Source organism: Myotis brandtii, unplaced genomic scaffold (genome assembly GCF_000412655.1).
Source record: "Myotis brandtii unplaced genomic scaffold, ASM41265v1 scaffold178, whole genome shotgun sequence".
Lineage (NCBI taxonomy): Eukaryota > Metazoa > Chordata > Mammalia > Chiroptera > Vespertilionidae > Myotis > Myotis brandtii.
The window spans coordinates 311282-322780 of record NW_005356599.1 but is presented as its reverse complement, the minus strand read 5'-3'; the positions used below and the strand labels follow the sequence as shown (position 1 = coordinate 322780).

At 54.0% G+C, this 11499-nt stretch overlaps 1 protein-coding gene across 1 annotated transcript; it reads left to right on the top strand.

Annotated features, from left to right (window-relative positions):
• The first annotated feature begins 6720 nt into the window (after positions 1-6720).
• On the top strand, positions 6721-7137 carry NANOS2 (nanos homolog 2 (Drosophila)). Its single transcript, XM_005863422.1, has one exon. The coding sequence runs from the start codon at positions 6721-6723 to the stop codon at positions 7135-7137; it is 417 nt and encodes a 138-aa protein (XP_005863484.1).
• Positions 7138-11499: the final 4362 nt, after the last annotated feature.

Genomic DNA, 11499 nt, shown 5'->3' with positions numbered 1-11499 from the left:
AGCGTCGGCCTGCGGACTGAGGGGTCCCGGGTTCGATTCCGGTCAAGGGCATGTACCTTGGTTGCGGGCACATCCCCAGGAGTGGGTGTGCAGGAGGCAGCTGATCCATGTTTCTCTCTCATCGATGTTTCTAACTCTCTATCCCTCTCCCTTCTTCTCTGTAAAAAAATCAATAAAATATATTTTAACAAAATAAAATAAAATAAAAGGGTAATATGCTAAATAAACTGGATGTCCTTCTGGACAAAGCCACAGTGGTGGGGGCCGAGACAGAGGCAGTTAGGGCCGTGGTCGGCAAACTGCGGCTCACGAGCCACATGCGGCTCTTTGGCCTCTTGAGTGTGGCTCTTCCACAAAAAACAAACAAACAAAAAAACATGCAGCTATAAGCATAACCAATGGACATAAGACACTGGGGGGTAGGGGAGGCCAAGGGATTGTCAAGGGCGGGGGGAAAAAAGGACACATATGTAATACCCTTTGTAATACTTTAAGCAATAAAAAAATTTAGCCGAAACCGGTTTAGCTCAATGGATAGAGCGTCGGCCTGCGGACTGAAAGGTCCCAGGTTCGATTCCGGTCAAGGGCATGTACCTGGGTTGCAGGCACATCCCCAGTAGGAGATGTGCAGGAGGCAGCTGATCGATGTTTCTCTCTCATCGATGTTTCTAACTCTCTATCTCTCGCCCTTCCTCTCTGTAAAAAAATCAATAAAATATATTTTTAAAAAATTAAAAAAAAAATTTAAAAAAAACATGCAGCAATAAACGTTCACACATATTTTTAAAAAAAGAAAAGAAATTAAGTAAACTGGGAAATGATATCACAAGAAGACCTTTCCTGTGACATTCACAAATTCCTCCCTTTGTCACCTCCCAACCATAAGCCCATCCACAGAGACAATGCACCCACTCAGGCAGCATTTATGAAGCTCTGTCTAAGGCATGACAGATACAGCGTCTGCCATCATGAAGTTCTCAGCACTTTGTTCAGCCGTTGGTCCCTGACCACACAGAGGCAAGGTGAGCTGACGGGGACAGTCCGCTGCCCCTATTCAGTAAATAGAAACCTAAAACACATTTCTCAACGGTCCCTTCCCTGCTTATCCCCTTCTGTGGCTCCCTATTTCTCTGAAGGCAAATACCAACAGCTGACCTTGGCCGACATCCTACTGGTTCTTAGCACCATGAGACCTGACACCCACTTTATATAACATTTCAAAATGCCCCTTTAGTATTCCGAAATTAAACTCATAGGTAATACAGCCACCAATTTTATTTTCAAAACTTTTTATCATGTCCTAAGTGAACTAACTACCATGGAGAAATTTATAGTAAACTAGAGGCCCGGTGCACGAAATCCGTGCACTGGTGGGGGGGCGTCCCTCAGCCCCACCTGCGCCTTCTGGCAGTCCAGGACCCCTTGCTCCTTACCGCCCGCCTGTTCGCTGCTCCTTGCCTCTCAGCTCACTGCTCCTTAGAGGCTCCCGCCACCACCACTGTGCTCACCATCCCTGAGTCCAGCTTCTGGCTGAGCGTTGCTGCCCCTGTGGAAGCACACTGACCACGGGGGGGGGGGGGCAACTCCTGCTTTGAGCGTCTGCCCCCCTGGAGGTCAGTGCACATCATAGCGACCAATTGTTCCACCTTTTGGTCGATTTGCATTTTAGGGTTTTATTATATAGGATTAATAATCTACTTTTGTATACAAATGCTCAGCCCTGGGTGGTGTGACTCAGATGGCTGAGTACCATCCTGTGCACTGAAAGGTCACCAGTTCAATTCACGGTCAGGTCACATGCCCAGGTGTGGGGCTCAATCCCCAGTCAGGGTTCATGCTGGAGGCAGCCAATTCGTGTTTCTCTCTCTCTCTCCCCCTCTCCCTCCATGTTTCTCTCTCTCTCTCTCTGTCTCTCTCTCTCTCTCTCTTTCCCGCTCTCTCTAAAAAAAAAATCAATTAAAAAATTTCATCAGGCAGATACTAGCATCTAGTGTCAACGCACCACAAATGAGATAAGAATAGACTGTGTGTTGTTTGGATAGTTACCACAATCAGCATTGCCTGGGGTAACGTGGCTTCTAGCAATAGTGAATAAATCTAGATAGAATTCCCGGCAAAACCAAGAACAGGCAGGCCACAATGTGCACAGTTAGTTGAATTCCAGGAAAAGTCAGTGCCTCTTACAATACTGCAAAAGCACTCAGCGTTTGTACGTAAAACACAGCTCGGTTCTGGACTCAGCTCTGCGTACACAGGGTGTCCAGCGGGACACGGGGAAGTTAAGTGGGCCAGGAAAAGGTCTGGTTTGTGTGGACTGTTGAGATACCTGGCATCCCTGGACCCTGTCCACTAAAGCCAGTCACACCTCCAGGCACTGAGACTCAAAATGTCCCTATTATTTCCTAAACATCCCCAGAGGAAGAGCCACAGTCTCATGGCCCCTGCACATCCAGCTAGCCTCCTCTTGGGGTCCTCACTCTGTTCTGGCCACCTCAGCCCCCTGCTGTCCCCAAACTTCAGGCCTCCATACCTTGAGTTCCTCTTTCTAGAAGATTCTTTTTGTTTCAGCTTTCAGGTCACCTCCCTCCCCTGGCCCAGCCTCTCTCTCAGAGCAGGTGGTTATGATCTAATGTTTTCTCATTTGCTGGCTGTTCCCAGGATGGACTGGTTGCTCATGAAACAGGCACAAGGTAGCCGTGGTGGCTGCTGAATTTCCAGTGCCCAACACAGGGGGCCTCACTGACTGTGTTGGGTGGTCACGGTGACCACTTCTAAGATGTTTCTGGACACAGGCCTGGTGTAGATCCCAACTCTGTCATTTCCCTGCTGTGTGACCTTGGATACATTCCTTAACCTCTCTGAGGTGCACAGCCCTCTCTGTAAATTGGAAATAGTGTCTACCTCCTTGAGTGGTTATGAGGTCCAAATCATGTTTATAGATCATGTTTATCAAACAACTAGTGGCCCTGTGCACTAATTCGTGCACATTGAAAGGAAGTTAATTAGAAGAAATATGTTACTATTGCTATTCGCCCTTTCTCTATAATAGAAGTGTCAACCAAATTCAGGATTGACAAGGACAGATTGAAACACACATATGCGATTGGCACTGGTGAGAGCTTTGTATGTATCATGCATGCGCAAGTCAACTTAGCCCTTTATACAGTGGGGCCTTGACTTACGAGTTTAATTCGTTCCGAGACCAAGCTCGTTAAGGAGCTCGTTAACTCAAATTACTCTATCAACTCAATGCAAAAAATCGGCCGAGAGACAGCTGGTATCTCAAAAAACTCGTTAGTCGGGACACTCGTAAGTCAAGGCCCCACTGTATAAAGGGCTAAGTTGACTTGCGCATGCATGATACATACAAAGCTCTCACCAGTGCCAATCGCATATGTGTGTTTCAATCTGTCCTTGTCAATCCTGAATTTGGTTGACACTTCTATTATAGAGAAAGGGCGAATAGCAATAGTAACATATTTCTTCTAATTAACTTCCTTTCAATGTGCACGAATTAGTGCACAGGGCCACTAGTTGTTTGATAAACATGATCTATAAACATGATTTGGACCTCATAACCACTCAAGGAGGTAGACACTATTTCCAATTTACAGAGAGGGCTGTGCACCTCAGAGAGGTTAAGGAAAAACTCCAAGGAGGCTAGTCGCTAGGGAGAGGAAGCTGGGCATTGCTACGGGACATCATTACCCGGCACCCACAGTTACCGTTTCCAGGCTGGGCTGGGATGTGGGCCACATTTTGTGCCATGGGGTCTTGGCAGTGTTGGCTGCAATTTGGTGGGGTGTCTCTCCAGGGTGGTGCCGGGGCCTGTGCCCCACTTGGGGGAAGCCGAGTGTTGCTTTGTGGGCGCCAGGTCCACGGTGCCATTTCTCTGTAAATGGCCAGTGCGCGTCACGGCAGCTCCTGCATTGAGCATCTGCCCCCCTGGTGGTCAGTGTGCATCATAGCAACTGGTTGGACGGTTGGACACTTAGCATATTGGCCTTTTATATATATAGATGAACCCCTTTTGGTCCTACAGTGGCAATGCTGAGCCAGCAGCACCCACCCTCCGTGTATCTGCACCTGCACTGCACTCTGTGCCCTCTGCACAGCCCGCTGGGCAACCAAGACAGACCAGGCCATCTCCTTTGCCAAGGACTTGTGGCCTGAGGCGTCGCCGTGGCCGCGATGGAGCTGGCCAACCTGCCGCTTCAGGCACAGCACCAGCGAGCAGATCGCAGTGGACAAGCGGTACCTGGGCATCGGGGGCTGCACCGTGCGCCTTCCCAAGGAGCAGGGCGTGCTTCCTGCTGGAGGGGCGACCTGGCCAACGTCATCCGCTACCTCCCCACGTCAGCCTGTAACTTCGCCTTCAAGGGTAGGTACAAGCAGGTCTTCCTGGGGGCGTGTACTAGCACATGCAGTTCCGGAGGAATATTGCCGGCAACCTGGCCTCCAGCGGTGCCACCGGAGCCACCTCCCTCTGCTCCATCCACCCCTGGATTTCGCCAGAACCCACCTGGCAGCCGATGTGGGGAAATTTAGAATTGAGTGGAGTTCTAGGGCTTGTAACTGTCTGGTGAAAATCACCAAGTCTGACAGCATCCTGGATCTGTGCCAGGGCTTCAACGTTGGTGTGGGGCATTAGCTCCTGGGCTGCCTACTTGGGGCTTGTACAGCACGGCCAGAGGCATGTCCCCGGGCCCCCAGAACACCCACACGGTGGTGAGCTGGATGACGGTGACAACCATGGCGGGCCTGGCCTCCTACCCCTTCAACACCCTGCAGAGGTGATGATGGTGCAGTGGGGGTACGAAGGGGCGGACAGCACTGCGGGGGGACCATGGACGGCCGGCAGGAGATCTTCAAGGACAAGGGGGGCAGGGCCTCCGTCAAGGGCGCCTGGTCCAGCGCCCTCAGGGGCCTGGGCAGAGCCTTTTGCTGGTCCTGTACGATGAGCTGAATAAAGCCACCGAGGTGTGCTCCTTGCCTAGACACGGGGACCAGGAGAGCCACAGAGACGACGTCACTGTTACAGACCATTGATCTTCCAGAAACTCCAGTGTTCTTGCCCAGCGGGATCACGGGTAGAGCGCTGGGGAGGCTCTAGAACCGGTTCCTTGTGATGAGGACCACTGGCACCCTGATTCCAAGCATAGATGGGGGCGGGGGGGGACACTGTCGCCCTCCCGGGTCTACAGGCAGGGCTGCTCCACCACGCAGGCCTAGAGCTCAGGTGTTCGCAGGCTGGCCGTACTGATAGTTCACTTAAAGGAAATCAGCCCGCGCCCTAGCTGGTGTGGCTCAATGGACAGAGCGTCGGCCTGCGGACTGAAGGGTCCCAGGTTTGATTCTGGTCAAGGGCACATGCCTGGGTTGCAGGCTCAATCCCCAATAGGGGGTGTGCAGGAGGCAGCCGCTCAATGATCCTCTCATCATTGATGTTTCTATCTCTCTTTCTCTTTCCCTTCCTCTCTGAAATCAATAAAAATGTTTTTTTAAAAAAGACTGGACATGGTTGTGATATTAAAAAAATTTTTAAAAAAGGAAATCAGCCCGGCCAGTGTGGCTCAGTCTGAAATCAATAAAAATGTAAAAAAAAAAAAAAAAGACTGGACATGGTTGTGATATTTAAAAAAAAGAAAGAAAGGAAATCAGCCTGACCAGTGTGGCTCAGTGTCCTATGAACCAGGCCATGGTTCGATTCCCGGTCAGGGCACATGCCCAGGTTGCGGACTCGATCCCCAGGGGGGCATGCAGGGGCGTGCAGAAGGCAGCTGATCAATGATTATCTCTCCTCACTGATGTTTCTGTCTCTCTCTCTCCCGCTCCCTTCCTCTCTGAAATCAATAAAAAGATATTTTAAAAATATAAATCAATAAAGGAAATCATATCACCCATTTGTGCTTAAGCACCATCCTCATTGCACAGCTGAACGTTTGCGACTAAGTTCTATGCCGGATGTAATCTGCGGCAAACAAAACCAGGCACAGAGAATAAAAAAAACACACACACAAGGAAAAAAAACCCTGAACACGGTAGTGTGCCCTCAATAAATAGTTATTGAGTAAGAGCCTCCTAGTTCAGGACATAAGACGTGAGGTTTTAATTATTTCAGAAAGGTAGGGGAGCACTTGCTTCGGAGTCTCACAAACCTGGGTCAGAGCCCAGTTCTGTCACCGGCAGGCTACGTGCCTCTGGGCCCAGGAGTCTCCCCCTCTGAGCTTCACGTTTGTCCGTCAAATGGGGTCATAACCGTGCCTCCCACGGGGAGCTGTTGTGAGGGTTAAATCATATCATGTAGGCAACTCCAGCTTGGAGTCAGGGGCTGTACTGTTATTAGGGATGACCCTGGAGCACATGGAGGAAGCGAGGAGGGGGTGAGGGACATTTGCTCCATCGAATGGACATGGGAACAGAGGCCCAGGGAGGGGAAGGGCGTTCCTAGAGGCCACAGAGCAGCTTAGAGGCAGAGCAAGAACCAGAGACCAGGGCAACGGCCCCCTTCCCGATCTCCGTGGGGGGGCTAGTCAGACAGGAGTCGTGGGCAGGGAGTGGGCCCTTTAAATCCTAAGCTCCACCTTTGCTTAGAAGGGTCTTTGGGGGAGTATAAATGGGGGTGCGGTTCTCCTCTGCTCCAGAAAACCACCCGCTGCTCCTGCCCCCGGCCCCCGGCCCAGCCTCTCTCCCGAGGCCCAGCCTGGCCACCTGGGTGCCATGCAGCTGCCACCCTTCGACATGTGGAAGGACTACTTCAACCTGAGCCAGGTGGTGTTGGCGCTGGTCCAGAGTCAGGGGCAAAGGCCCGAGGCCCAGGACATGAGGGAGCCAGGACCCGAGCCCCAGCCGGAGCCGGAGCCGGGGCAGGGAGGGTCGGGGGCCAGCGGAGGCCCGGCCACCCTGTGCAACTTCTGTAAGCACAACGGAGAGTCTCGCCACGTCTACGCCTCGCACCAGCTGAAGACGCCGGAGGGCGAGGTGGTCTGTCCCATCCTGCGGCACTACGTCTGTCCCCTGTGCGGGGCCACCGGCGGCCAGGCCCACACGCTCAAGTACTGCCCGCTCAACGGCGGCCAGCAGTCTCTCTACCGCCGCAGTGGGCGCAACTCGGCTGGCCGCAAGGTCAAGCGCTGAGGACCGTGAGGTGCCCCCACCCCTGCGCCCCTAACCATCCTGGTTAAGTCCCCACTACGTTCCTGGACCCTCTCCAGACGCATCCGGCCCTTTGGAACTGCTGGTCCCCAGAACTCCAGCCCCGACGGATCCTGAAACAAGGGTGGCTGCTGGGGAGCCGGGCCGGGCCAGCCCCTGGGGCCCGCTCAGCCTGTGGGGTTCTGTGCTGCGGGCGCCTGTGGATTCTTGGTGCAGCAGGACCTCTGCCCCTTGGACCACACCGCCCGGTGGCTCCTTTGGGGGCCACAGTTCATGGATCTGCAGGGACACCGGCTCTGCCCCTCTGACTTCTCAGCCCCCAGCCCCGGGCTCCATTCCTTGTGGAATTCTTGGGTCCTGGGACCCACAGGGCCCGCTGTGCTCTCCCAGGCCAGCCGTCACAACTGGCAGAGTGAGCGAGACTGGCTCGGACCCGCAGCCCGAGAACTTCAGGATGGGACTGTGACCTTGAGGCCAGCCTGGCCCACCCACCGTCCTCAGCACCTGCAGACCCGGGTTCATTGTGAACCACGGGGATGGTGCCCTCCTGCCCTCCAGCCCCCCATCAGCCCGTCCATCGGGAGCTGGGGGAGGGGGGGGCCCACTGCAGGACCCCATGTCTGGGAGTGGAGAGCCTCGAGGTGAGCTGACACCCTCCAACTCCCCCCTGATTGGGTCCCCCCTCCCCCCAGGCTGTTGGCTGTTCATTTGTTTGCTTTACTGAGCTCCTGCCCGCAAACACTCAGGTCCTCTCCCCCAGCCAGAGGGCGTGGGCCGGGCGCGGGCAGACAGAGACTGCGTGGGCTGGCCTCTCCCCGCCACCTCCCGCCCACCCCCACCGAATCACATAGTTTGCTTAAAGGCCCGGTCTGTTGTTTTGTTTTTCCTCCCGGTTTTAACAGTGCCCGGCTGGGAATGCCTAGCGTTTATTTTAAGGGGCGAATCCGAGCCCCAGTCAGACTTTAAGTTGTTTTGGCGCACGGCTGGGCCCACGCGTTGCCCTCTGGTAAATAAATAGCGTTGCTGTTTGCCTTTGAAATCGCTGTGTCTGTTTGTGTCTTTTCGCCGGCCCCCTCCCCCCAGTCCCCGCTGGTGGGGGAGGGGGACTCGCGTTTGCCCGGAGGCGGAGCAGGTGGGGGTCCTGGGTTCCTCTCAGGATGTGCCCCTCGTATGTCCTCCACATCGGTCTCCTGGGGACTGGCCCTCCAGGCCCAGCTTCCACCGTGACCCCTGGTTCGTTCTTCTGGCTCTTTCCAGGGGTCCCCCTCCTGTCCTGCTAGACCACCGGTCTTCAAGGACCATCTTTATGGTAATTCTTAAACTTTGGGTGCCAGACCCCCTTGTAGAGGTGATGAAAAAGTATGGTCCTGCCCTGACCGGTTTGGCTCAGTGGACAGAGCGTCGGCCTGCGGACTGAAGGGTCCCGGGTTCGATTCCGGTCAAGGGCATGTACCTTGGTTGCAGGCACATACCCAATAGGGAGTGTGCAGGAGGCAGCTGATCGATGTTTCTCTCTCATCGATGTTTCTAACTCCCTATCCCTCTCCCTTCCTCTCTGTAAAAAATCAATGAAATATTTTTTTTAAAAGAAAAAGCATGGTGCCCAGGGAAACACACATATGCACAAAACGCTGCATATAATATCAGAGGTTCTTTTATTCCATTGGTCCACAAACATTTATTGTGCATCCACTTTGTGCCAGGTACTGGTCGAGGCATGGGCGGGTACAGCAGTGGGCAAAGCAGGCAAGACCCCTGCCCTCAGGGAGCTGACACTCAAGTGGGGAAGGGAGTTGCCTGACAATCAATAAATACACAATGTCAGGGGTGACGGAAAAGAAGGCAGGTAAAGGCATGGAGCGTGAAGGAGAGGCTGTTACGTATGCGGTGGTCAGGGAAGGCCTCTCGGTGGAGGTGACATCTGAGCAGAGTCCAAATGAAATGAGAAAAGCAGAGAGTATTGCCCTAGCCGGTTTGCTCAGTGGTTAGAGCGTCGGCCCGAAGACTGAAGGGTTCCAGGTTCGATTCTGGATTGTGGGCTTGATCCCCAGTGGGCGGCATGCGGAGGCAGCCTACAAATTCCTATAGAAAATCTGCCTTTTCAAAATAAGATAGATTTACAAAAATTGTCTCACCTCTTTCTCTCCATCATTGCTTGCTTTTTCTATTTTTCTCTCCAATTCCCATCCCCTAACTCTCCCAGGTTCTTATTGCCAACAATGGCATTGCAGCAGTGAAATGCATGCGGTCTATCCGTCGGTGGTCCTACGAGATGTTTCGAAATGAACGTGCAATCCGATTTGTTGTCATGGTCACACCTGAAGACCTTAAAGCCAATGCAGGTGAGTTATTTGCATTAAGAAAGCATCACTCTAGAGCAGCCGTGGGCAAGGATCCGGCCCTTTTGAAATGAATAAAACTAAAAAAAAAAAGACCGTACCCTTTTTTGTAATGATGTTTACTTTGAATTTATATTAGTTCACACAAACACTCCATCCATGCTTTTGTTCCAGCCCTCCGGTCCAGTTTAAGAACCCATTGTGGCCCTCGAGTCAAAAAGTTTGCCCACCCCTGGGCTAGGGCCTCTCTCATCCTTGATGTTCCTATCTCTCTCTCCCTCTCCCTCTCTGAAATCAATGTAAATATATATATATTTTTTAAAACGAAAAGCAGAGAATATCTGGGGGGAGGGCATCCCTGGCAAAGGGGACAGCAAGTGCAAAGGCCCTGAGGTGGAACTGAACCCAGCCAGCTGAGTGAGAGGTGAGATCACAGAGGCTAACCCTGGTGAGTCTGGCCTTCACTGTGCACCCTCAGACGCAGAAATCCTCCCCGGGCTCCCCTCACACACACACACCAGTCACACAGATCGACAAAGACCCAGGAGGACCTCCGATCACTGGTCCTTTTCCAGAAACACAGCTCTGCCCATGACAGAGACCCCCGAGTTAAGCCAAACAGAACTGCGGTGTGCAGCTGTGGTGTTGTGGGGTGCCCTGGAGGAAGCAGGGGGAAGGGGGTGCTGCATCAGGCAGCAAGCGGAAGGCCCCTCCAGTGGGGTGACAGGAGAGTTTGCTAGTTTAATAAAGGCCCCAAGTGTGACAGAGTGCGGGCAGCAGTCACAGAGAGCAAGCAGCCAGGACAGGCCAGGTGGAGGGGTGCGGTGAGTCCTGCAGAAGGGAGGGCGGAGGGTGCTGAGGGCGGTCTGGGGTGTGGGTGACATGAAGTGCCTGGGGCACAAGGGGAAGCGTCCGGGAGGCTGCTGGACACCGGGTCCTGGGTTCAGCAGAGAGGGCTAGAGAGAAACAATTAGTAGTCGCCAGGTTTGGGGTGTGTGTGTGTGTGTGTGTGTGTGTGTGTGTGTGTGTGAATTAAGCCATTTATTTGACAGAGAATTAAGCGGCAGGGTGGCTGGAGGAGCTGCAGACACCGCAGGGGCTGATGGCGTCATCTATCCTGACCTTGATCTCCCCCAGCATCTCGCACCTGCACTGCTCCACGCACCCGGGCCGATGGCTCCCTCCCGGCCGCCTCTCGGGAGCTCCACCTGATTTAGGCCCAACGCCCCACTCAGCCCAGACTCTCCGGGAGCCACCGCACCCTGGCTGCCTCCCTGGACACCCAGGGGACGGGAGACGCCTAGGCGACACCAGGTGGCTGGGGACATGGGGCCCGTTAGGATATGGCGAGTATAAGGTGCTCGGTCGGAGCTATGGGGTGAATGTTGTCCTCCCCCCAAAAGGTATGTCCTCCCCCTCAGCGCATCAGAAGGTGGCCTCACGTGGAGATGCCATCAGTTACGATGAGGTCATACTGGGATAGGCTCGGTCGGAGCTATGGGGTGAATGTTGTCCTCCCCCAAAAGGTATGTCCTCCCCCTCAGCGCATCAGGTGGCGGCCTCATGTGGAGACGCCATCAGTTACGATGAGGTCAGACTGGGATGGTGCGCCCTGATCCACCATGACTGGTGTCCTTAGGAGAAGCGGGGAGAGGCACCCAGAGGGGAGGCAGAGATGGAGATCAGAGTGATGCTGCCACCAGCCCGGGAAGGCCCGGGGCTGCCAGAGGCTGCAAGAGGCCACGAAGGATCCTCTCCTAGAGCCTTCCAGGGACTGCGGCCCCGCCTCCAGCCTGGATTCCAGCTCTGGCCTCCAGACTGTGAGGAAATGCATGCATGTCTGTCGCTTAAGCCGCCCAGTGTGCGGTGTTGTTATGGCAGCCCTGGGAAAGGACACGCTGGGCATCCAGGGTGTCGTCGGCGCCTCAGGAGTCTGGGCCGAGGGACCGATTGGGGTCTAAATCAGCCTGGAGCTAAATGAGGAGGCTGAGCAGGGAGCCAGGGA

Coding starts and splice junctions, on each gene's coding strand:
- NANOS2 (XM_005863422.1), top strand. CDS start 6,721: ATGCAGCTGCCACCCTTCGACATGTGGAAGGACTACTTCAACCTGAGC.